Here is a 27,840-nt window from a genome sequence, read left to right on the forward strand (position 1 = left end):
TTTTTTTTCTCAGACAGTGATTAAGATGGTATACCACAGATGGTGAGTTGTTTTAAAGCTCAGGCTAGCATTAACTACGTGCTACAGTAAAGCTCAAGGCGTTAGCCAGCCTGAGCATTCAAGCAGCCAAACCTTCCAGCCCATTAGCGACCTCATGTAGCGCGATGTAAACAGTTTGTACTCAACAGTACAGTGTCATCTAATAAACTGATTTAAACTCAGGATTCATGTTAGTTTTGGACTGTCTGCATTACTTTGTTTGGTGGTGGTGTCTCTCTCTACCTGCCTGTGGTTTCCTGTGTCTGCCTGTCGGTCTGTCTGTCTCCGACTCAGTCCCTGCGCCCACCAGAGGTCCTCAGTCCATCTAACTCTGTCTCTCTGTACATGTCTTGGACGATGTTCAAATACCCTGAACATCTTTCCGTAATTTCAAAATCACAGTACAATACAATACTAGCTCAACGTTCATTCAGAGCAGGCTCTCATCACCATGCTCTTTTCTGGGGGAAAACAATCCTGCATACTGAACACATGACAACAGCAAAAAACTGATGAAGTTAAAACATATCTCCAAACTTCTATTTTAAACTAAAGAGTTCAATCAATACCGCTATGCCAGAGAGTTTCTGTGTAGTTTGTTGCATCTTCAATTTGCTCTCTGACACGTCCTAAAAAAGGATCCTGATAGAAGGGCTAGATGGCTCTAAGCTATATGGAGGGAAGACAACAGGACACTATGGGTTATAATGTAAATGTACAAAGTCAGTTGTCAGAGCACATTGCTATTGTTAGCTAGTATACTATTTGTAGAGCAGGACTGAAAAGTAAAATGTTTCACTGGTAATTTGCTCCCATGGAGACTGAGTGGGGTTGTTACACCAGCTTGATGCCGGAAGACTTAAAGGACATGCCTGAAGAGGGATTAAACTAAACTTTTGAATGTATATTGTGTGTTCCACAGTAAGCCGAGTGGACATATGACAGACTGTCTTTGGGTCATTTATAAACTAATTTAACCCTCATACTTTTCTAATCGTTTGGTCTTGTACAGCTATTTTACATTCCAGTTTACGGCAAGTGTCACTTGTTTCCCCCCAGAAGGGGAAATTGTTGCAGCCACAGTTCCCAGACATGCCAGTCTCATTGCAATGAAGATAAATTAAATAAACACTTGGCAGGTAGGTTGTTCTAAGCGTCTTTGAGAATGCTACAGTTCTTCTGTCGATTCTGGCTGTCTCAAAGTCTTTTGTTTACTCACCTAATCCCAGACAAGTCTCTATAATCAGACTTTTGTGGGGGCCACATCATCTGTTGCAGGACTTTGTTCTCCTTGGAGCTGAGGATAGGTTTGTTTTAATTACTTCTTTGTATAACTGCCTAATAAACTTTGAACTGATCAGATGCCAACCTGACACATCAATGAGCATCAGGTTGGCTTTAACACCAAGTTCCTTCCCTCTACTGGCTAGTGCTTATTAATTAATCAATGGGGAGCAATAAAGGTGTTTTCTTTTAACTTTTTCCACTGAATTTCCATTGCCTTCGTGCTGCTTCACCTGTCATGTGCTTTAGATTGACTAAAAACAGGTCAATGTCAAGTCCACAGTAATGCCCCTAATGTCCTTGATTATTCTCCCTCTAAATGTGCATTTTGAAGGTACTATCACAAAAGTGGTTGGACCCATTACAGACAGGCCTAACGCCAACAGAGGGTCTTCAGAGGAGTGTACAATAGTAGCAAGCAAGGATTGAGATGGCCGCCGCCCAGAAAAGTGTCAGAAACTGTGACAAGGAATAGGTTGGATGGCCAGAGTAAAAGGACTGGAATTCCAGGGAGTTGTAACAAAACAATAATGAGAACAAAACATACTTAACAAGTACCATCAAAAATCGATCATATCATGCATGTAGTAAAATGACAGTAATGTTAGTGGAGATAAAAAATGACCTGCGGCCAAAAAGCATCAAAAAGCAAATACTGAGAGGCACTAATATGAGTTTCGTCAAAGTCTGTATTCTGCCAGGAATTATATCCACAGGCTAACAAGCACTCTGTCTACTGTCTTACTCTGGTATATGAAATAATCTGATGACCCCTTAAGCTCTCTAAGCAATGTGTTCACTATTCTCCAGCATACCTCTGTACTTCAGCAAGAACAGAAAGTGTTGAGCAAGTTTGTATGAGCTGGTATCAGCATTAGCCAAGTCAAGTAAACAAATTTGTACAGTATTACTGAATGGTAGGAATGGGTATAAAAATTATAAAAAACCAAAGCAGCACCAGAGCGAAGTATTGATAAGGTCTGACATGAACGGTTCCGCTATCAACAGTGGAGCAATTAGGAATATATATTTCTTATTTATTAAATGCTACATTACGTTATCCTGCACAATTTATCTCATCAACTCAACTTCCTGGTCCAGGAGAGAGCTCTGTGCTCCCCTCCACTCACCCAAACACTGCAGCACCGTGCAGCAGCACACAGATACTTGCCTGTTCTTTGAGACAGCGGAAACGTGAATAAACGTTTGAAAGTGTGGTTACTCTCTTCTACAGTTGATGCTACCGACAACGTTCGTTGCTTTAAGTGCTGCAAGTCTTTTGCATGTAAGGGCGGAAACACGAGCAATCTGTCAACTTCCAGTGAAAGTCTGTCACATACAGGTGGAGGAATGCAGTTTCCGACAGCCACGCTTTAAGTTCATCTGTTTCTCCAGTATGCAAACAGCCTGCAGGCCACAAACTGAATTAACTAAATTACACGAACTTGGGTTAACAATTAAAAGTAACTATTAACCAGCTGCTAAAACAGTGTTAGTTGAAAGCACATACGCTACAGCTACAGCACGCTCGGAGGAAAAAATAGTGGTGCAGGCCTGATATGAATTAAACCTGCTAACATACCAACTGAGAAGCTCTATTTGGGCATTTTGTAACCAAACAAACAATGTCACTTTGTGACATGCAATGCACTGCAACTATTTCAAGGATCTGATGTTTTTTTTCTGACAAACACCTGGACACATGCTTTTCTTCTCCCAGTGATAACTGCAGCAATGCCTGTATTGTTCAAAGATGACGTCACTGCAAATAAAGTGTGATTCAATCCTGCTGTATAACACTGTGAATAGAACTCATCAGGACACTAATCTTAAGTTGACAACGTTTGTCTGTGCTGCTGTGGTTCTGTGAAAAGCGCTCAGCACAGCTTTTTTTTCAAATGATTGTTCCTCAGATGTTATGTAAGCTTTTGCCTCACAATTTACTTGACAGGTTTTCAAATCTGCAACTCTGAAAAATATTAATGATTGAAGAACAGAAAGAAAGTCAGCTCTGTGGGGACAAAAACCTTTTGAAAAAACTTGACAAAGTGAATACATTTGAGGTTACAAAGGAGTAACCCTGTTGTTTTGCCAGATATGTTTTGTGATTTATATATTTTTTTCCAATTAGTTTCATCAAATGGAGGGATTTGTGGTGGAAGGTTGTTGGTTAAAGTGTAGGACACTGACTGACATACTGGCAACATCATGTATTTAGTTCTGGGTAACTAAATCTCTCACCAAGTTGTTGCAGATAGAGGTCCCTGATTGTAAAACGTGACAAACAACATTGTCATTATCCTTATAAACCAACCAAGGGACTAAATGGAGCTCAGGGGGTTGATTTTTTTAAGCACTACAATTTTTGTTGTACTGCTTTTGTTAACATGTACCACAACTAGCTAAACTAGATATGCTAGGCTTATCACATTTGGCCATATAATCTGGGAGCAGGTACATTTCTATCTTTCGCCTCAATCACTGCCATGTCAGTAACATCAAACCTTCTTTTTGGCACTCTCAAAAACCTCCCACCTCCCAAGTGGGATATTGCTGGTTCACCTGGTATTACGGTGCATTTTCCAACTCACCTTGATACTTCCCAGTTGCTTATGAATGCACCATAAGAGCTCTATGCAGTAAATCAGAATTATCAAATATATATTCAATCCAATGTCTGTAATGTAAGTGAACCTCATGGCGTCATGTGTTGCGTGTGGAGCTCGAGCGTTTTTAGTTCTGAATGTATAATAATCTTTTTTCTCTCTCTCTCGCTCTCTCTCTCTCTCTCTCTCTCTCTATATATATATATATATATATATATATGTATACAGTATAAGGATTATTATTTTTCTTTCAGGATATTTCCATTGGTGAATGCCAGGGCAGAATCCTGACCACGGAGAAACGGATACAAGGAGAAAAGAATTACCGGAAAGTGTTTAAAAAAAAAGAAAAAAAAAGAACATGTATAGTATGGAGGTGCCTGAATTTTAATCCATAAGGTTATAGTTACTGTTAACTAAATTATTATGAATGTATTATTTCATTATTATTATTAATGTCCTTTTATTTCTACTGATACATTTGTCATTGTTGTAATATATTATGGAATGTCCTTATTATACTCAAATCACTTTTTAAAATTGAGTTCACTTTCATACAGATTTGTTCAGGGTAGTCAATTGTTCATCTTGTGCTGTAATGGCTGAAATCACATGTAAGCTTGATCAGCAAGACCAGAACACATGCTGGTTTAACCCAGCACCAGCATACAGCATGAGGGCTTTAACATAAAATAATGTTTGTAGTGTACTGACAGCAGAGCTGCATATTTTACTAAGAGCAGTTTAATGCCAAGGAAGTTTTCAAGTATTAGGAGTGTAGTGTGTAGTGCTACAGAACAATTAATAACTGAAAAGTAAGGGGATAAATACAACTAATACAGAAGGCAGGTGGTATATAAATACAACTTTATGATAAAGTACAAAATATATCCTAGTGCAAATGTACACAGAAAAAACAGTGTGTGTAATGTGCAATGCAATAATACATACTATAACTATGTTAATGTAAAGTGCCTTAGAGGTGATGAGTTCACAGATGTTTGAACTCAGATTACAGAGTTTAATGTGATTTGTATGCTTATGGCATGTACGATGGGCAGATTAGGGAGCAAATAAGAAATAAATATAAAAACATGATCCAAAGAGGTTAATTGGTTTTCTGTACAAGTACAAGGCTTTAGTGCTCAGTCTGCAATCAGTTTCTGTTGTGGCATATCAGGATACAAAAGCACAATGAAATGGAACCTATATCTCTATAACAACATAAAACTTGTCGGGGAATGCCAAAGAGATTTACCGGACACCGAACACTCTGCAGTCCACAGAGATCTTCTCAATGTCTGCTCACTGAGCTCCACACGATCTACAATCTACAATATATAATGACTGATGATAACATTGTTCAGGACAATTGATTGGTCAGTAGCATTGAATGTATATAAAAGTGGATGTAGCTGGTGGGTCTGAAAAATTAGGCTGATGCGGAAGAGCCTTAAGCTGCAATACCACTGAGTGCCACTAGAGGTTGGATCCAAAAAGCCTCCGGCTCCATAGACTCCCATTCAACTTCTCTCATTAAATTTGCAGTCAATAAAATTTCCCCACAAGTTATTTCTGTGTTGTTAGCAAAAGTTGTTCCTTTTTATTAGTGTTCTGGAGGTCCGTCTGAAAATAATTCTGAGAATAATGAAAAAAAAAAAGGCTTCAAAAAGCTGTGTTTTTGGGGGTTGTGTCTGTTTGATTGACAGGTCTGTGGTGCAGTCAGGTTATGGCTATCGGTGGGTGGGGCATAGCTTTGCCAGGTTTCCAATCAGATCGAGCCAGATCCCCAGATTTTTCCTGTTAAGAGGACGTTTTTCCTTCCCTCTGTTGGAGGTTTTTCTCCCTTAAAGAGGAGTTTTTCCCTTCTTGTTTATGTGGGAATTGTTGAATTGTTGGGTTTCTCTGTATAATATTGTAAAGTTCTGCTGTAAGGACTCTAATGTGTTAAGTGCCATTAAATTAACCTGTGTTGTGATTTGGTGCTATATAAATACAATTTAATTTAATCTAATTTAATTGGTCAGTAGGCGGTGCTTTTACACATTTTGATTTGTTATCGTGCGCCAACATGGTTAGATCTGAAGCATAATTTACCATTATGTATCTTGTTTAGACGTTTACTTTGTAGTCCTGAAAAACCTGAGCTAACCTAAACTTAATCGCAAATCCTGCTTCATAGTACAGACTATTAGTTAGTAGTATACAAACACAATTTTGAAGATACAGGGCTGAAATAAAATCATGTGCATACAGTATTATATTATGTTGTCACATAACTCCTGAATACAGGCCTATGTCACAGCACCTTTAAGGATAGCACACACAGCACAGTCATCTTTCAAATGCAGTAATTTAGAAAGAAAAGCCACATAAACATTGTAGTGAGGCTACATTCACAACCTATCCACCTTAATGAGTCTTAATGGGCTGAAGAGATCCATAATGCATTGTCCCCTGAACAAACTGTTTTCCTTCAACCATATATCTTTTAATCCTTTTAGTGGCCAGCAGCCAGAGAGTAACTGGACGCTGCTGAATAATTTATGTCATCCCCCTGAGTTGAAATGGAGACAGAATCTTGCAGTGCACAAAATAAAGGTGAAACTTAAATTGACAGGGTACATATATTTAGTAAAGGACCATTGAAGCAACACATTTATGAGCTACTACTCTCCTCGCAACTCTTATTGCAGTATGTCACCATACCTATCTGAGGATTTATTGGCAAACAGTGACTGTAGCGGCTTTACAGCCTCCATTCAATGTTGCAATGGATTTGTAACAGGAGTCACATTAATGGGTGTCAGGGAATCTGACAGTAATTTAAACATTTGTTTAAACATTGTGTAAACATTTTGAAACTTCAAGCTAAAATTAAGCAGTGCAACTTTAATATTTCTTATTTCCTTACACGTTTGAGATATGTCATGTGTCATCTTCAGTGAAACAACAGGTACCTTTCTGCATCATCAGCTGCTGCTGTACAATTCCACATATTCCTGACATTATGTGAATGTGAAAATTTTAAACGATACGCGATGGAAAAACAACTATCAACTGGCAAGGCAGCTACATCATCGATTTGAGACATTCTAGAAATGTGGTTTAACTCAGGGAGATGGCTGCTCTCTTTAGTGCTGGACTAACAGACACAAACACTATCCTCAGAGGGAACAGTCCATTATCGCTGGTGACAAACATGAAAAGCAAACAGTGAGGAGCTAGTCTGGAAAATGCCACTCTGCAGGAAAAAACATTTAAGATTCTGACTGCCAGCAATAATTTCTGTGGCTGCCCAAACATTTCCCCACAGTCTCTCTTTTTTATTAGTGCAACTCAGAGAAATGTCAAGTAAGATAACCTATTATCTTCCCTGTTGACTATAACACAAACACAAACGCAAGACGGTTGCACACGAGGCTGTCTGGCTATGGATGTCAGTATTACTTTTAAAGTATGATTCCATTGCTTCATTTGCTACTATTATTACTGCTGTGCATTAGCTTGGGGTCGGTAGTGTGGAGTGACTGCGCTCCTTTGTGCGACTTCGGGCTCAATTGCAATCCACATGACAACCCACTGACTTTATTTGTTACTTAATTTCTTTTTTTTTCTTAATTCAAGTTAAGAGGTTGCTCTTGAAGTGCTAATTACATTCTAAATGTTGTATGCATTAAAACATTAAATTGGACACAGTTGAAGTAAATATAACCACATGACTTGTGGTCACTAAAGTTGTCCGTTTCAAACGTGACAACAACACACACTGTAAACAAATTGTTTATGATATTCAGATTAAATATAGGAGAATCAGTAAATAGACGCTGTGGATGGCTGAGGCAGTGGAGGCCACTGGGCTGTGAGAACCAGATTCTGCTGGCTCTACATATAATGGTGAGGAAGAGAGGAACAGCTGGGCTGTAAGCATTCATGTCATGTTGGAGGCTGAACATCTGATCCTATAGAGAAGCGCTGCATGACTCACACTGCTGAATGCTCAGTGGGAAGCATGGAGCTGACACAATTAGAACACAAAACACACAAGCACACTCACACATACAGGCGCACACAGCCTCTTGGCTCTTTTTCAGGCTGTGAGGCTATCGCACAACGCATCCAACCAAACCAACTGTGGCCTCCAGCCAAATCATGCTTTGATTGGCGTTGGTTCCTGTCAGACCACAGGTTGTACCGCTTCAACCCCTGAAATCCACCAAGTGGGAAAGGAAATAGGCCTTTGGTCAATGGCGTTGTTTATCACAAATCCTCTTGTGGGTACAGTATGTTAACACAAAAGCTGCAGATTCATAAACCTGTGGAGGTAAAAGGCTGTTCAGCACATAAGTGAATATCATCTGAAGCTGGAGGTGCGTGTGTGGTGTGGGAATGTCAACATCAGGCCGATCGTGTGTCTCTGGGTTTGTGTGTGTGTGTGTGGGGGGGGGGCACATTTACACTGAAGTAATACTGCTGCAGCTTTGCTTAACATTCATTTTGTGAAATTTCAAAATTTACTTTGACACATTTTTATAAACAATCTACAATACAGACTTAAGCTAAGGATAGCTGGAGGTATAGATAGATGTCATAATAATCCACAAACATCAGATACAGCACCGTAGAATGTTGACTGTTGATTTTGTTCTTCACATTATTTTTCTATGAGCATAAACCAAACACTCTATTAAAAGATTTCCACACAAAAAACACCTTTCAGGTGACAAAATAATAATAAAAAAAAAAGGTCAAATAAAGTCCATCGTGGCTTACCCCTTGGTGAGTTATGCTTCCACATGATGTTGGCTTCAGGTCGACCGACTGCCAGGCACATAAGACTGACGTAGCTGCCCTCGTTCACTGTGACGTCCTTTGATATGTTAGTGATTCTGGCGGGCACTGAGGGGAGACAGAAAAATCATGATTGATGCTTTTGGTCTAATGAATGCCACGTGAGCAAGGAGCCCAGTATTCCACGTGATCAGAGCCGTGATGAGGGTAAAAATAACCCCAGGGTTGGGGACTCAATTAGCATGAAATTAACTGACAAATCTCACAATTCCCTGGCTCACTGTGGTGTTATACATGATTGATTTTCTTCATCATGTATCTTTGCCACACTGCTCATTAGACAAGCGCCAGACTGATGTGGAGTCAGACAGGATTTCATCTCTATGAATGGATCAACTTGATTTGTGTGCGTGTGTGTAAGAGAGAGTTTGTGTGTGTGTGTTGGGCCTCTTAAATAAGTGAGAGGGTGGCCTCAAATCAAGGGTCGGAGGTTGTCTTCCCTCACTGTAATTTAACTCACCCATTAACCTAAACTTAAAGATCATTATTGCAACTTGTAGGATTGACTATCAATTAAGAAAGTCACAATTCCACAAAATAATTTGTACTATTTAGAAGGAGTGTTTCACAATAAAGCCAACCAGTAACAATAATTAAAGTTGAATTCACATCAAGTGAACTAAAGTACAACACTGACCAAATAACTTACTGTTCCCTTATTTTTATGCCATACTGATCTCTACTTCTTTATTCAAAACATCACTTAACACAACTCTAGCAGTGGCTGAACAGTATAAGAATGTTATTACTGAATGTTACATTTGTTCTGCTGTCTAGTGTATTTCATCATTGCATGAAAATGACCAATCTTGTTTCTTGGAAAATAAGTTTATAACGTTTTTTTCAACTTGATATTCATAATTGCTGGCCAATTATATGCCTCCGTGCTATCCCGACAGCAATAAATGGAGGTATTGTATTTTCATGTTGTCCGTCCGTCTGTCCATCGCATTCCCATGAACAAGATATCTCGAGAATGCCTTTAGGGGATTTCTTCAAATTTAGCACAAAAGTACACTTGATCCCAATGATGTGCATATATTTAAGAGGTCAACGGTCAAGGTCACTGTGACCTCAATTTAATCCATTCTTTTGAACAACATATCTATATATACACAAGTTCACTTTCAGAGATAAAACGATAAGAGTTTGGGGGTCAAAAGTCAGAGTTTAAGGTGACCTCATCCCTCTCATTCTCAGAAATGATGATATCTCTCAAACCCCTTTCTTTTGAGTAATTTCTTCAAATTTGGCACAAACATTCACTTCAACTTAAGAATGTTTTAATTACATTTTGAGAATTAAAGCTCAAGGTCACTGTGACCTTACATTGACCCCTATTCATGAAGGTGATATATCCAGAACGCCCAGACAGAATTTGGGGAAAATTTAAAATGTTGCAAAAATGTTCAGGACCTGATGAGAGTTTGGTGGTCAAAGGTCAAGGTCACTGTGACCTCATGTCTTTAATTTTTTTGTGAATGAGATATATCAGTAAACCCATGAGGGAATTTCCTCAAATTTGGCCTCAAAATTGTTCACTTAGACTCAAGCGTGAACTGAATAGTTTTTGGTGATCAAAGGTCAAGCTCAATGTGACCTCATGCCATCCAATCTGCCCATTCCAATTGTGTGAATGCAATATCTCAGGAACTGCGTTGTCTCAGTAATTCCTTGAGGGGATTTCTTTAAATTTGGCACAAAAGTTCACTTGGACTCAAGGATGGACTGAATATATTTAACATTTAACATGTATAAATTATTGAGATATAGACACAATAATTATGACAACCTTTCACACTGATAGTAATAATGATGAATCTAATAATGATGAAGTGATGACATTTTATATTCAAAATGTCACCTTCACTGTGACATCAGTTCTATGAAAACACTTGTCTGGCCATCATTTATTGCCATAACTCAGAAGGAGAGATATTTCATATTTGTGTCAGATGCTGAATTGGTGATGCTACATGTGGGTGTCCATCTAGAAACTGTGATTGTATGGATATTGTGTGCTATCATGATTGAAGATGTATGTGAAACATCCAGGTTTTAGAATGTTGAACTTCCTTGCAGCAACATCTGTATTTAGGTTAGGTAGTTACTTTATCAATCCCCGAGGGGAAATGTTTTCGCTATTTGAAGCATTGTTTACTGTAAATCAGCTTTTGTTGGCCATGTGAACACATTAAGAATTTCTGTCAAAGTCTTCACTACTTTTATTATTTGAGTTTGGGAAGAGATGGATGTAAAATACAACCTGCACGTTTTGCATTGGCATTCAACCATAAGGTGGTAATTGTAATTGTAACTGAATGGATGAAGGACTATTTTTATAAACTGCTGCACTTTGGTTAAGGTTAGGACAATTTAAATAAAATGGAAGTAAACACACTGTGTCTCAAGTCACAGTGCCATTATCGGTGCTAAAGCACACCACCATGTTTCTAACTTTAACCAAGAGCTGCTTCTTGTCTAAACAGAACCAGTCTCCAGGGGTGAGATCATGTACAAGAGTAAATGTGTGGAAAAACATTCAAGTGTGTCGCATTATAAATTTAGCCAAGGTCCCAATTTTCTTCCTTTTTAAAATTTGTTCAAGATCTGAATGTCATAGTTAAAAGACAAACTCAAATAGCTGTGAGAGGAAGTTACGGAGGTTATCAATCAGGCTATTTGAGAGGAGGCATTGTAACAGTAAAATTGTCTTTCCTAGTTGTGTAACTATTGAATGAATATTAATATATGTTTGTTTATTATCAGCATATTAGTAATTTGCTAATTATGTAATTTCACAAACTTTTTTCATTTTGTTAATTGCAATTACGTGTGTTTCAAAATATGTTTGCTGTTGCATTTACGTTATAATAAAAATGTAATTTATTGGAAACAGTTGAAATGACGGGCTCAGTGACGACGACAAACACTTTCTGTTAGTCTGTAAATTTACTGTGACTGTGTAACTCCCATCTTTCTTTTGGCAATTATAAATAAACATGATATTGGGATAGATTTAAGTCATCAATAAGATTCCATGCAATTCTCCCTAAATGTTAGACCCCTGGTTCCCAGCAGGACTAATATGTGACTGTTCACTCCTTGTCAAGTGGTCACATAACACTAATGAATTACAATGTATAATTATGTAATATATAGTTGTAGCTTCTAATTTGATTTCACTTAGTATTATTCAGACTCTTACTTCTTAATCAATCTGCTCTCTACAAACTTAAGAAATAAGAGTAGGTCACAGTAAGATAGACTATACAAGATAATTAAACCAGAATGGTAAATCATACGATGAAAAATGATCTTTTTTCATATTTTCAATCTAAAAAAAGTAATGCATAATGTGGTCATAATGTGTGGTCTGTGCCAGGGGATCAGAGCTGTAGTGATGTGCTACTCTGCATCCAATTGACCTTTGAATTTACCAATTCAATTAGCATGCCCTGCTGAAGGTTGCTCAACTGGTTTATCTAGGACACTGTGTGCAGCCTGGTCCTCTGAATGCACCCAGAAACTTGATGTTAGGTCTGATCTGAGAAACAACATGCATGTAAAAATACAGTACAAAGTTCTACATACTTCAAATTTTAAGGAGGCAAGATTTAAAATATTATCAAACTAAAAAGGAATAAAATACATTTTAAAAAGCAAAAGGGCAAGTCATTACAAAGCAAGCTTCAATTTCAACAATTCAATAAAGGCATTGTTGTCCCCCTTTTTGAAGCTCTTAGCGCCTTTCCCCACAAGAAAAGTAAATAGGAAGTTTTCAAGAAATGGATACAGTGTTTGCTTTGGAAAAGTGCTGTGCTGTGTTTCTTTTCAGAAGAAGTGATTCATGTTGACATAATTTCAACAGCTTGTAAGAAACCAGCAAAAAAAAAACGTATGTGCCTTTGTGTTCAATTTGTGAAAGAGACTGCTATTACATTACATTACATTTCATTTATCTGACAGATGTTATCTCATGGTCTCCTCTGAGCCCATCACTTTCTCTTTGCTGCAAGGAAACAAATGTCACAGAAAGTCATCCCTCACCAAACACGTGTTTTTATTTATGTTTGAAAAGTCTTTTAATTTAAGTGATCTGATCTGCATTTTGTTATCTTAATGAATAATACTTAAGTTGTCACAAGGACTGCCTCTGGCCGTTTACTTTGTCTTAGGCTCAGCAGTCTCAGCCACCTGACTCTTACATCCACCTGCTCACCTTTTCCTCATCCCCCCAATCACTCCCCAACAGTATCTAAACCAGCCAACTACCCATTCCCCTGGCCAGATCACCAGAACCGCTCCATGTGGTTGCACTCCTGCCATGGGAACATTAATCTATACTAGTATATGTACTTGCCTTTGTGCATGCCCCATCTTTTTACAGCTGCATTTCTGTAAACCAAGATTCTCCTGTCTTCATCTGTTCATCCGTGCTGACAACCCCCAGAAGACGTTAAAGTCCGGGACCCCCATCAAGTCAGTTAAAACCGTAGAGGCCTTTGGCGGGAAATGTTTTCAAGAATTGCAAGCAAGTAGTTGTCTTTGGATAACACTTATATTGCCCATGACCGAGATTAATGAGAATCTTCACAGATATTATGTATCAGATGTGACAAAAATCAACTTGTGTCTGAGAACGACATCACCTTTTACATTTAAAAAAAAAAATCTTTAGTTAAGAAATGGCAATATATCTTTGAACAAATTATGCTGTGTGGAATGTGGAATGTGGATTATTATATAACATTGACAAATGTCAAAGTCTCTCAAGGTATATATTGGAATGCGAAGACCGAAACGACTTTATCAAGGACCAAATCGTTATGCTTGCACCATCTCCAAAAATAACACGGTCTGGGGATGTTCTGGGTCAACTCACAGAACTGAAAGATTCACATATGGTTGGAGAACAACTGATGTCTGCTTATGCTCTTGAATATCAGTCATTATATTCCAACTATGTTGGTTTGCACTAACCCAATAGTGACACTACTTCTAAATTTGGAGTCGTCAGTTAAATTTAAGCATAAAAGATTAGAAAATACTGCCAACAGTATAAAAATGAGTCCACATGTCAAAGTTTTCCATGTTCACTCCACTTCATGATGGAAACATTGAAGTGGAAATGAGCAAAGTTGCTCTTTTAGGCTTCTGTTGCATACAAAATAAAAATAAAAATAAAAAAACCTTGAAAAGGTGAAGTTCCTCAACAATCTGATGTAAATTTGAAATTGCTCTAAATACTGTGACATGAGTGATGATGTAATGTTACAGTATGTGCAAAGCAGAGCCAGTTTTCTGCTTTGTGCACATGTATTCCATGAACTCCGGACCCCGTAGGGTCACTGTAAAACCATCCATTCAATTTCTTGCCAAACCTGCATGGTGGCAAAATGCAGAGAAGAGGCTTCCCTGCAATTGTCTTCTGTTTACAGCAATTAGAGTAATGCCATGGAACTAACGTGGTAATGATTCATTGAGGGTAAAATGCAACACGTGTGCCTTCAAGAGGCTCTAAAAAGTGAGGAGTGAAGCACAGCGGTTTGAGGAAACAGCAGGCAGCGCTTCTTTCAGACACACTGACCTCTGGCAGAGACGAATGAACAAGCATCTGTGTGCAGAGCAGGTGACGGGTCTTCCAGCTTGATAATGCCAGTAGCCAGGTGATTAAAAACACAGCTCCCCTGCCACCAGGGCTGCTGGTGGATGTGACTGGGGGCCCGGGGACACGTCACTCTCCATGTCAGCACAGCCGAGGTGTTACAGCCAGTAATTAATTAGAAAATGGAATCAAAAGGCTGCCCAAGGAGGAAAAGGATGTTTCCACTGGGTTTTTATTTAATATCTGAGCACAACTGACATGTTTGTGTTTCTCTGTATTTTGTTTTCTAATGTTGACCACCATTCTGCAAAATGTGCAACGTTCACAGAGAGACGAACAGATGTGGGGCGGAAGTGCAACAATGTGGTGTTACTGCAGAGCACAACATCATGATATCATAAGCAATTTGCCAGAATATCGTACATTGTTGTGTGGAGAGATATGAATCATACATTTATGGCAACTCCCCAGTCAGATAATGTGATAGGAAAATGTGTTGGGCATATTTTACCTCCAACTTTTCCTCCTGAGAAAAGATTTCAAGAAACAGGGTTTGAAGGGTCAGAACAATTCGAAACAAAAAGTTCTGAAAGTAGGCTGAGCATGAGCGTTGTACTTTTCTCCTGGGAGTCGTCCTCCCCCTACCCACAGCTAACTGTAGAAGAGGGATTCAGAGCCTTAAGTTAAGCAGAGGTACTAATAATACAATAATAGGCGTGGTGCTGCTGAAAAGAAGCCACGTCACGGCACGCCATGAGAAAATACAATTTTCACAGTTCTTTTGACTAACGTCTGTTTTCCCTGTTGTAGTTACTGCATTACTCTGTTAATACAAGCTCAACACATCCTTTTTCTGTTTCAAATTAAAAGCCCTCTAGTGTTGGCTTTTATTCTGAAACATTTGCAGGAACATGTGACTGCAATCAGACAATAACACTTCAGAGCAGGAATTCACAACAACTGTTCAAAATATAATTATTACATCGTTGGCTTATTTTAATTAAAGTGATATAAATATACATTATTGGCGATTGTATGTACATTTGACACCATAAACATATGTAATAATATAGCAAGAATTCACAGTATACATATATTAACAGCTAAACATGCTCAAGCCTAAACATAACTCTTTTCAGGGGGATATATTATCATGTACAGTATATTATTATCATCACTATTATTGTTTATTCATTAACATAAAACTAGCATTGCAGTTGGTCAATGTGACAATACATAATCAATAAACTATAGCAATGCACTACTGAATACTTTCTGTATAATCTCATGTACATGGTGTACGTGAAATTGGCAAAGTGACAATGTCAAAGGAATGTAAACAATTGTTGTGAAAATCTACTATATGGAGAGTACAACAGAAAAATGGAGGCTGTTTGGTTCTTTTGTGCACTGATAATTACCAAGCAAATGACTTGCACCTACAGCAAGAGTGTGTGGCACTCTAGGCTCTCTTTGCTTTCATATATGTTCGTGGTTTGCATTCATTGTGATGTTTATTCTGCTTAAACCTCTATTTGTTGACTGCCTTTGCGAGGCTTCATCCTGCTGTTGAGTATGTATGTATTTATGCATGTTGCATCTGCCGTTATGTCTGTATCTGTTTTTACTTATGATCTATTGTAATTGATTGGCTAAATGCTTTTATCATGGATCTTGTGTAATCTCCTCGAATGAATTCAGTGGGATGCAAATGATGATATTCCCTCTGAAGTAAAGAACAAGTATCCACAACTTTTTTAAGGATTTATAGTACTGTAGCTGAACAGTAAATGCACTTAGGTACTTTCCACCACTGCCCCATTACTCTGTGTATGTGTGCTGGGTGAGACAGAAACTGTAGAGATATTGATCAAAGTGAGACCATTCTTTCCAAATGGGATGAGGAAATTGGCGTTTTTGCAACACTAGCTGTTCTGAGGCAGATTTCAATGAAAACAAAACTTTTAGACAAATTAACCAAAGCGTCAGACAGGAATTTGTAATTAATATCATGCCAATATAACCGAAGTTTATGAATGTCTGTCGGTGGCGCAAGAGGAAATGCAGAGAATAGGCAAAGTCAGCCGGCTTTGGACCTGCAATATTTGTAACATATTGCAGCCATTGTCCAGTCGTTGTTGTGATATTTCTTTGTGGACCAAAATGGCAAACCAAAGACTAATGGATGGTTAGAAATACTGCCATTTCCATGCTGTTAGTAATATGCTGTCTGACAAGTGATGGAGATGAAGGTCCTTTAAGTCAGAGGGCACGGGGGTCTCCTGGAAGATGGTGCATTGCTCATTTTTGAATGAGTCACTTTTATAAATAGGGCTGAGTATTGTTCAAACTTTTTCAATACCAGTACCAGTGCTGATAACTTGCCTTTGACAATGAATCTTGAGCTATATTATTTTCAACACCATTTTGATTTCTATATGTTGATTTTTTTTTTTGATCCATTTTACAGGGGGAGAGCGTAGTCCTTGTTTTTTTTTTTTTTATATAGCTAAAATGTACTAATATTCCCTAAACGGCCCACCTGCAGATTTTAGCTGTGAACAGAAGCTCAGCACATGTAGATGTAGACAGGTATGAGGCCCAACATTAGTTTGAAAAGAGTCAAATAAGGCATTCCAATGTAAAATGTATCTAAGTTTAAAAAGAAAAAGTTATGAGTATATCAAATAATAATTTGCTATCCAGCGACAGGGCATTTTTTTTTTTTTTTTTTTTTATAGTATGTCGTATTGAAGCTACCTGGCTGGTGCTATAGAAGTTTGGTACCCAGCCCTATTTATAAGTAAAGGAGTATCGTTTTTACATCGGTAAACGGCAGCACGAAATCCTTAGGCACATTGGTCCTGCATTTTGAAATTACCCATATAATGGAACAGACAAACAAGGCAAAGCTCCTGAGTAACTGGTCAGTCTACATTCCAACCCTCATCTGTGGCCATGAGCTTTGGGTGAGGACCAGAAGAAGCAGGATGCTCGAGCTCAGCCATGAGCTGCTGCCACACATGCCCGACAATCCTGAACTTACTGAGACATTACCCAGAGGAGCTGTATACAAGAACACAAATGTCCAAATCAGTTGGACCAGACATCAGACCTTATCCTGCTGGCTCTCTGGTACAAAAGTCCCTGTAATATCTGATTGAGCCTATGTTGGAGAAGAGCAGGTCATTATCTGGAGAATTTGCAACGAGTGATCAGGAACACCTGAGAGCTCCACGCTGGCGTCACCCCTACCCTGAACAGAACGGAGTAATTCCTGTAGGAGGGAACGTGTCCTGTTGTGTGCTACATGTTTGACAGGACAACTCCACTCTTGTCCAGACCTGATTCTCTGAACATATTGTACCTCGTTATCTCCCAACTACAGGTGGGGATTATTTTTGTAGCATTTTTTTTTTTTTTTTTTTTTTTTTAGGTTTGCTGCATTCATTTTACATATTTGTCATGCATTTCCATACTCACTTATTTTCCTTTTAATTGTTACTTCCATCCAAACAGCCACAACAGACTTGGCTTTTGGGTGATTTTGCTTAAACTTTAACAGTATTCAAATAAGAAAATTGCTGTACTCTGAAGCACATTATTGTGGTTATTGCTTTCATGAAACATTGAGAATGTCACATAAAATCGATTAGAAATATTTCAAGTCATCTAAAAATGTGATTTGCGTCAGATATGAATCGAGAGACTGTGAAGAAAATAGAAAATAAAGGAATGATAGTAGTTTTAGGGTAAGCTTCAACCTTTGACGTCTCCCAACATCAAAGCTTCTGCTCCTGTACCAACACTCACCAAATGTATAATAGATGCTAACTCTTCTGTCATACCAAATTATTATGCGACTGAAACATCAAAGGGATCACTGTCAGTGAGTTTTCCATCTGCCATCTCATCTCAGAACAACAGACATCTATGACAGATCTATCTGTCTATATCTTGGTCACATTCGATGTTCTTGTCAGTGGTTATTGTTAATTCAGAGGCAAACTCAACACCAAGACAAGGAACAAGAAAGTGTGTGGGGGGAGGGCATTCAAAAACTAGGTTACTTGTCCCACTGGCTGGTAGAAGGAACAGGCACCTGCTTTCAAACTGCCAGGCTTTCTCAGTTCAAAGGCAGCTTTTCATTTGGGTCCCACTGCATCATATGTTCCAGGATCCAGTCCAAAGTAATGACAGCAGCACTGAAGTGAAACCAAATGGCAAAGCATGACGCACAGTGTAAATATATTACCTTATGATTAGCATGAAAAAAGCACTACACACATGCTGGCTGAGATAGCTGGGTCTCTAATGCCTTGTATTTACAACTCCAGACTTTCACCCATGTGTTCATTTTATTGACGGACTGACAGGTGAGCCGTATGAGTGCTGGCTTCTTGTACGCTTTTCAGTAATTCCTGGCTTATGTATTTTCCATATGCATGTTTACGGTATATTCTGTAGATCTTTATTTACTTATACAACCTCGGCTGATGTTAAATTGACAATCAAAAGGCCACATATTTAAATTTTCACAGCTGACAACATCTCTGCTGGAGAGTCCTTCAGCAAATTACTCCTTTTGTCTATCTTCCTCCATATGAGGGATTCATGGCAACCCAGCTCACATGATTACTGATCTGAAAGCTTGTGCAAATGTTTATTTTGCCAGTCTTTGTGTGCTTCCAGTTGAATCAGTTAGCTGAAATAGCCGACAGAGGAGGAAACTGAACATAAAAATCGACCATTTAGTGGAAGAGTCAAAGTTCAAAGACCGGGGAAAATGTACCTTTCGAGCAAATATGTCACTATTACATGACTGGCATTTACAGGACCTCCACTGTGTCTGAACTAACCTGTTTATTCTCAGGCCAACATATATACACTTTACTGCACTGTCATTATGTTACTTGACCAACTAAAGCCCTTGATGGCATGTGAGTTTGATTTACAAGCACAAAAAAGGCTACAGGTCCTAAACTGGTTAGAAACAGGGCTTTTTTTTTACTATAACAGCAAAATGGCCAAAGGGAAAACCATTACAAAATACAAAACCATACAGCATATTTTGTCAATTAAAGGCTACAAATAAGTCTTAATATACAGTAGACTTCTGTCATTTTGACCCTGCTTGAGTCAGTGGGAGACATTAAACTGACATGATTTTGCTATTTCGATAAAGTTTCAAGACATGCCTCTTTTGCTTTAACAGACATCTGCCTCAGGTTTGATTGAAAGCAAGTCACAAGCAAACTGTAATGGAAATGCTGATGCAGGTAATGCCAGTTGTTAAATGTGCCCCAGCTAAATGTGCTGTGCTCGTGAATGCACAAAGCTGTTCTGAAGTTTAGTTCTCTTTTAACCTGATGGGAAAACTGGTAGAAAATGAGCCCTGGTTTGACTTGTGATGCTTCTTTACATTGTATTGTTTCATCTCAACATTCACTCTGGAATTGGACATTTTCACAATCAACTTTACATCTCTTTGGATTTAATAGAGACATTTTGAAGCTTGTGGTGAGATTCACTAACGTCCTTCGCAGGTTAGGCACAAGTGTAATACCAGCACATATTTTGCTAACACAAAGATGCCCACCCCCAACCCCCAACCCCCAAACCACCCCTCTTTGGACCCCATGCCATTCTTTCGCCAAAGTTTTCCACAGAAGACGTTGACGAATCAAGAAGTATAGACTTACTTTTTAAAATCTTTAGTCTACGTTTCAGATGACTTCAAGTGGCTCGGAGATTTATACCTTAGCTTAACGAGGATGGATCAAAAAGTTCCAAGACTGGCCCATGACGTGCACAGAGCAGAAGGAAGGTATAACCCTAATTTGTAAGTGAAACAAAGGATAAACAAGCTGTACTCGGCTGTATTTGGCCAAAGGGCTGCTAGTTGAATAGGCCTGAGCAACAGTAAAAGCCACCAACCACTCAAGTTGAAGTTTACACTCATTTGTGTCCATTCTAATATGATATATGTAATAATAATAATTTAAAAAAAAAGTCTGTATGTGTTCACATGCTTAGTCAATGAAGCTGATTCTGATAGAACACAATGCTGCAGCCATGATAGCAGATGCAACTTCAAATATGGATATTGCAGCAGTGCAGCTACAAATTCCAAAACATGGAGCATCCAACACATCTTAAACCCAAAGGTCCAGCATATCTATTCAATCACCACAGTTTAAAGGTGTACATCCAAGATTAGTGTCTTTTAATTCAGTATCTGAATAAATGTAAAATATGGTCACAATCTCCCCTTCTGTTCCTGAGTTAAGGTATTGAATAATAGCACAAAAAAAATGTTTTTTCAGAATACTATAATCCTTCCTCAATTCATCCTTGAGTTTCAGTGAACGCTTGTGGCAAATTTGAAGACATTTTCTTAAGGCGCTCTTAAAATTCCATTTAGAAACTAATCATGACTTCTAACTGGTGACTTGTAAATTTAATATCAGGTCAATTTTACATGGAGAAGAGTGCATGTCATGCAGCAGAGCCTGCTGTATATTTAGTAAATGCAAAGTAAATGAGTAGTAGTGAATGTGCAACTCAAAAATGGAAAAAAGCAAACTAACTACCATTGACTTTAGGTTTTCTTGCATTTTCCTCTCTGTGTGTTCAGTCTCTTCCACTCCATATACGTGTCCGCTGTCTTTTAAAGCCTGCAGTCATGTTTTCACACAACAGATTTTCAGGTTTGTGCCAAATTAAAATGTAATACATCCTGCAGTGCACCAACAGACTATCATGCTGAACATTTGAAAAAATATTCCCGAGCAGGTGGAGGCATGGTGCAGTGACAAAAATTTTAACAAATGCTACTGTTTTCAATTTTTATTCTGTATCTTAAACTTCAATGTTTACATCAACAAACTGTGAGGATAAAATTGTATCAGCAAGCTCTCTATTACTATTAATATACTCACAAAGTGAAGTATGTGATTATGGTTGTATACTTTTAAGAGCCAAACTTACATTAGTCAGTAGACAAATATATTCTGTGACTGACCGGGTGTGCCTTCCATGCACTGTCAGCTGCCAACAAGAGTTCTGTATCTGCAGTGACTTGGGCTATCACTTCATGAAGCCAGTTCAGCAGGTACAGCAATTAAACTGTGTAGTTAAGTAACATGCAAGGAATTTAAAGATGTTTTCAGAACTGCAGCAGTATAAGTTCCCTCATTATGTTCTCACACATTTTTTTTTAATCACTAATTACCACAAAACTTGAGCATACCAAGCCATATATCCAACACCTCCTCAGCTGTAAATAAATGCATAATGGATCCAGAGATTGTAGGTAGGTAGGTATTTACTTTATTAATCCCCGAGGGGAATTTTTTTTTTTTGTACATAAAAATGAACGTAGGCTCTGGGTGTGAAAGAGTGAGACCTATGTGGAAATGCCATGAAGTGCAATACTTTATGGAGCTTCTGGCTCCACACACTCCCCTTCAACTTTGCTCATGATATACAAATCAATAATTTTATTTTCATAGGTCACTATGGTGTCAAAAAGTGTTATATTTGGGGGCATGTCTGGTTTGATTGACATCCCTTGGGTGTAGCCAGGTTTCCACTATAGGTGCGTGGGCGTAGGGCTGCCTGATTCCCAGTCAGATCAAGTCAGACCCACAGCTTGCTCATCCCAAGCTCGTCCAAATATGTTCACTTCTGGCTCCAAAAAAACAGGTAAAATGCTGACTTTGAGGCTTGAAAAGGACAGTTCGCATGACGTCAAGATATGTTGCAGCTTGGTTGGAATCTATCGGGTAGCATGACAAGGAGAACTAAAGCTATTAGACAGAAAAGAGAGCCTTCATTATTTGATTTAGTTAGCATCAGGTAATGCCTTTACTTCATTCGCTTCCTGTTTGTCAGAGCCTAAGACAGGGCAGCAAAAAAATTCTGATCATTATCTCCCATGAGGAGGATGTTGTGGATAGGTCACAGACAAAGGAAGGGCATAATCATAGTTCATCCAACACAACCAAACATAACAAAAAAAACTTAAAAAAAACAACATTATTGTATTCCCAAGAATAATATAAAGTATCAGGTTTCATCCTGAGGAGAAGTTAGGATTCATGGATGACTTGTTTGCTCCTGTTACATCCCATAAAGGTCATGCAAATGATACTTTGTGTAATTCAAGCCTCCAATATTAAAAATACATCATTTTCAGGCTGTAATAGAAGCTTTACTCTTGGCATGCTAAATACAACTGAGGGCCTGTAAAAGGGATTAATCAATGAGATGTGTCATTACTTTTATATTTAGAGTTTTATGAAGAGAAGCTTACAGTCCAGTGAGTAAAACCACAAATGTCTACAGTGGATCAACATCCCAAGTAGCCAAAAATAAGGATCACAAATGCCAGGGTCTTCATTTTCAGCCTGGGTTGATAGAACATGTCAGATTCAAACAAACACTATTTTCAATGGCTACGGGTATCTTAAACTTAAACAACTTAAGTGAGGCCAGCGACACACGGGTTGCGTGGCGTGTGCCTGACCTCTCCTGTGCTGCACAGCTGCGGTTTGCTTCGGTCCTTACCGGCTGCGTCTCACCAGTGGTGCAGCGGCAGCCAGTCCTATCGCTGTTTCTCTTTGATTCTGGTCATTGGTGATCAAATGTTTGAGGTCAGACAAGGGAAAATTTGTAACCAAAAAGCAGACACTTTGTTTACCCTTGTTTAGAGTGAGACTGACACAGAGGAGAGAGCACTGTGAAAACGATGCCCTTCATCTGTAAATGTATCGCCGTGATATAATAGATTACTGCTATGATTACATAGTAGAAATGTGATCACAGATCTTTTCCCTGTATGCTTTCACAGACTCACAGGTAAACAGTTGTACTGTACTGTGTTCCCCCTTGAATCCAGAGCCCACCCACTGTGGTGGTGCAGTAAATGAATGAGTGATTTCACAGCAGGCTAAGACAAGCTTTATCATGTTGGGCTTGATCTAATGATCTGTACTATGGCACTGCCTTCCCTCTGAACCCACAGTGCTTGGCATTGAGGATTTTAGTCTGACAGAACTTTGTGTCTGATGTGGACTGTTGATGTTTAATTGAGGAAAAAGCCACTCACCACTGATGTTCTGAAAGTTGGCAGTCCACATTTATGCTAACTAGGCAGCAGCTAAAAAAAAACTAAAAAACTAAAAAAAACGGATGCTGATCATCCAATTAAGCCATTCTGAGTGAGAAAACTAGGTCACTACCTAGCAGCAGGTTTTTAGCATCCCTATTGGCATTAATACGACATTTGGGGAATTTGCCAAATTAGGACAGGTGATTATAAACAAGCCAAACCAATACTGGCAATTCAAATGATGTCAATCAGTATATGTATCTAAAATGTAGTTTTGTTTTTTTCCTAATTTAAAGTCTCCAAAAGAGAGAGCCTATTTTCATCACTTTGATATAAAGACATTCACTTTAGATCAACAATATAGCCATACCACATTAATAATTATTCAGGATGCTAATTTTATATCTTGTTACTTCTCTAAATTCACATAATATATTTAGGTTTTTGGAATTGTTTTATATGAGGATATAATGCAGTACATCAAACAGTGGTGTCACCATTGTAGATGTAATGCGATTTGAATGCAAGGTAGAGGTTGAAAAGAAACCTTAATGGGGTCAATGCTTTTGTTAAGTACACGTCTTAAGTATATTTTTTGTAGTCCAAATATACAACGTCTTTCTGCCCCGTCAAGCACTGGAGTTTAATGAAATACTCGGCCGACAAGGCTACATAAACATACAATATAAGTGATGGCTCTTATGTGGAAAGAAGAAAAGCCCAAATCATTAAATGTCAGTCGAGCTGCGTCAGTAGCTCCAGGCGGGACACATAGCCTCAAGTCTCTCCTTACATCTACATCAGCACAGACATGAATATGAGGTGGTTTTGCCAACTTTGAATTAATGGTGGCTGCATATCCCTGTTTTAACCAAACAATCTGTGACTTTTTTCATGGTAAAGTTCTGCACTGGTACTTTTTGCACTCCTTGTAAGGCTGGTGGGATCTGCAGATGTCTCAAATGGCGTTACAACCAACAAATACTTCATTTTTTAAATTCGTTATTACTGAATCTATGGAATTTATTTTCCCTTTTTTTGTTGAATTGTTTTGTCCATACAATGTTTAAAGCCAGTAAAAAAAAAAAAAAAAAAAAAAAAAATCACAATTCCCCAAAGCTGCTATTTTTCACAATGAAATATTCAAATTGTTTGTTGTGTCCAGCCAACAGTCAGAAACAGAAAATATATTCAGTTTGATATCACAAAATCCTTAAATACAGCGGAAATTCAAATTTGAGCAGCTGGAGTTGTAGTGTCTTAAATGATTAATGATTGAAATGGTTAATTGCAGGTAATTTTTCAGACTAATTGTTTCAAGAGTTCAGTTCTGTAGCTACAGCTCATACTGCTATATAACCAGAGTAATAAGTTATGCTGATGGAGTCCATGTGGGTGATGAACTCACATGTGATTGTGCACTAGGCTGAGAGCTGATTGTGAGAGCTGCCCAAATGTGGGTGACTTTGTTCTATATCTAACTGGTATGAGGATTTTCTGTATCCAGACTGTCTGGATGATTGTGTAAAAAACATTACAGCAGCTAGTTTCCAATTTTAACGCCACAAAAGGAAGTAGGCGCTGTCGGTCATATATGTTTGAGAACCACATTTGGTGAGAATCAGCATTACTTCAGATCTGACCTCGTACACATTCAGTGCATAATGCCTGATTCCAGCTCGAGTGCTGTATGATGGACCATTTCATGGAGGTTATTACAACAGATACAATAATGACACTTGGCGATTATCTAACATTAAAAATTGTACAACCTCAATTTTACAGCTCTGTCACAGACGATAAGGTGGAAACATTCTTCCTTTATGTTTTCATTCTTCAAGATGGTAATACTTAACCTACAATCAGCTGAAAAATTCTGAAAAACCTGTTTATCACCAAATGTGTGAAGTCTAGAACTTACGTTTTCTTTACAACTAAACTTCAACAGGAAATACATTTGAATGGAAAAATAAATGGTCACCAAATTGTTCTCATCACAAATACAAATATATTGAACATATCAATAATCTTCTTGCTTTATCAATAATCTTCTTGCTTTGTGCATTTTTTTTCTGGCAAATTATCTGAACAGACAGTACAATGTTCACTTGTAGTGACTAAAAATGTAAACTATTTTATGGTTATATATAGACAGTGGCAGCACAAGCCTAAAGTTAAAAAAAATATATAGTGACTTGAGAGAGAACATCAAAAATCACTTAATGTAACCTTGACCGAAGTTAACTCTGAAATTAAAGTTGAGTTGATTTTGTACGCCTTCTATTCACCCCAACCACATCCTGCTGGCTCCGATGCAGGTCGTAAATGTTGTGCTTCTTTCAAAAGACAGCCTCTAAACATAATTGGAAAAACAGTTTGGTTGTATATAAAAATAATGTCTAGGAGACGGGGATACACGTCATACACTGATTTGAGATGAGATGAAATGAGATAAGGGATGAGATTCGATCATCTCAAAAAAAAAAAAAAAATCTGTTTAAAGATACAATATCTCCTTGCCACCTGGCTTTATGTACCAAACAGAGGACTTCTTAGAGGTAGATCAACACCAAAAGCTGATCAGTGTCTTTCTTTATGCAGGGATTCTTTGAGTTCAATCTTAGGGAAGCATTTTTTTAAAAGAGCCAACGCTTCTTTGCTTGTCAGTTTCTGTTTAAAGGATAAATGTGGGTTGAGCCCCTGCAATGGCCTGGCTTCCTGTCCAGAGGGGTCTGTGGATAAGCTGCTTCACGCCTAAAAACAGGAGATAATCTCCTTAGCAATGGGGCCCATCAGCTCCAACAAGGCTTACTTGTAAGACTAAACAAACTGACTACCCATCAGATGAGTCAATCATTGTTCGGATTTGATGATCTTTCAGCAAATGAAAACATCCCTGTAAAATCAGGTAGAGTAATTAGGATGCTTAGTTTTCCCAAAATTAGGCCTCAGGGTAGCACAAACTGCAGTATGAAATGTAAAAATGTCTCAGAGCCAACATTTAATAGCACACTTGAATATTAAACATCAAATAATTGTTTTTAATGAAAGCCAGGGAAGCTGGTTAATATCTCTGCATGTGTTCAACAGAATCATTGCACAAAACAGGAAAATGAAAACAGAACAGCTCAGGCCAAACAGCAATCCAGCTCAGTAGGTGAGAAATTGAAATAGCCACTAGCCTTGGGAAACAAGGACCACTTTTAAATGTGTTACGCAAGCAAAGCTTATAGGGCTTACTCTCCAATTTCAGTTATCCTAATGTTGTGGAATATTTCAAATGCCTCATTACTTGCATTTTGTGAGAAAGGGAGAAACCTCTCTCTACTCTATAATGAGCCCTGAAGCTTATTAGACCAGTGTGCATTGAACTGAAAGGACCAATGCTTTCTCTTTTCTTCTTCTCTTTATGGCAGAGAAAGGTTTGGGCCCTAATCAGAAAAACACAGAGCCACATCATTACACTAGACGAAACTAAAGAGGATAATCCTGTAGTCCGTTTAGAATATTTTATAATTGAATTGGATTATTGTGGTGCACTTGCACGCAGTTCAAGAGATGCCTTAAATTCCTTTTTAACTCGAGTCTTTGGATGGTCACATGAATCAAAGGACTACAGTGACGGCAGTGTGTGATTCTGTGGATGCTGCAGATCACTGAATAAGACTCTGGAATAAAATGCTGAAGTTCATTTGTCCACTGGTCAGTCTTAAACATTATCTTTTAGTATTTTTTGTTTGAAATATTAATTTAAATTTGTTATTATAACATATATATTTATCCCTCCTATGCAGGTCTATTAGCTGTGTAGCAAACATGGAATAGGTAATGGAGTTGGTTCAGTCCTTCGCTTAGACTGAAGAAAGAAAGAATCGACAGTCAGTGTTTGACCTCTGACGTAAGATGGCCGAGGCCTAAATGACAAGACAAACCCTATCTTAACAGTAGAGTATGGAAGAGGTTCTTCACTCCTGCAGAAACTGGTAAAGTTGACTACATGATGTGTGTCATGGATTTCTGAATCGATCAGGCAATTTTGAGGAAGAATGCGGTTCAGTCGATAAACTAAAAGCTTGGTAAATATTGGACATTCCAGCAAGACAACAATCGGAATCAAATGTTCAAGTTAACCAATGCTTGGATTAGGAAAAGTTCCTGGAACATCCTTGAGGGTCCATCTTGGTCCCGGGATTTGAATCCCACGGAAGGTTTTTTGATCTGTTCCCACCTGATATTTAAAATGGGTCTTTGGTGATCAAAAGTAGAGAGCTCTAAGTAAACATATGAATGTACCCAATATGCACTGAGGACACATTGAGACCACATTCACCTGTGGT

General features: G+C 38.3%; 1 protein-coding gene across 2 annotated transcripts in view; it reads right to left on the reverse strand.

Annotated features, from left to right (window-relative positions):
* opcml (opioid binding protein/cell adhesion molecule-like) overlaps positions 1–27,840 on the reverse strand; it is a 338,109-nt gene that overhangs the window by 59,903 nt on the left and 250,366 nt on the right. For both annotated transcript variants that reach the window (XM_069713720.1, XM_069713719.1), the window contains one exon: positions 8,703–8,828. In XM_069713720.1, the coding sequence (XP_069569821.1) occupies positions 8,703–8,828 (126 nt within the window). The remainder of the gene's footprint in view (positions 1–8,702; positions 8,829–27,840) is intronic.

The sequence above is a fragment of the Brachyistius frenatus genome, unplaced genomic scaffold (genome assembly GCF_029030835.1).
Source record: "Brachyistius frenatus isolate BFR_SWC_R1_liver_20210118 unplaced genomic scaffold, ASM2903083v1 Contig_121, whole genome shotgun sequence".
Lineage (NCBI taxonomy): Eukaryota > Metazoa > Chordata > Actinopteri > Embiotocidae > Brachyistius > Brachyistius frenatus.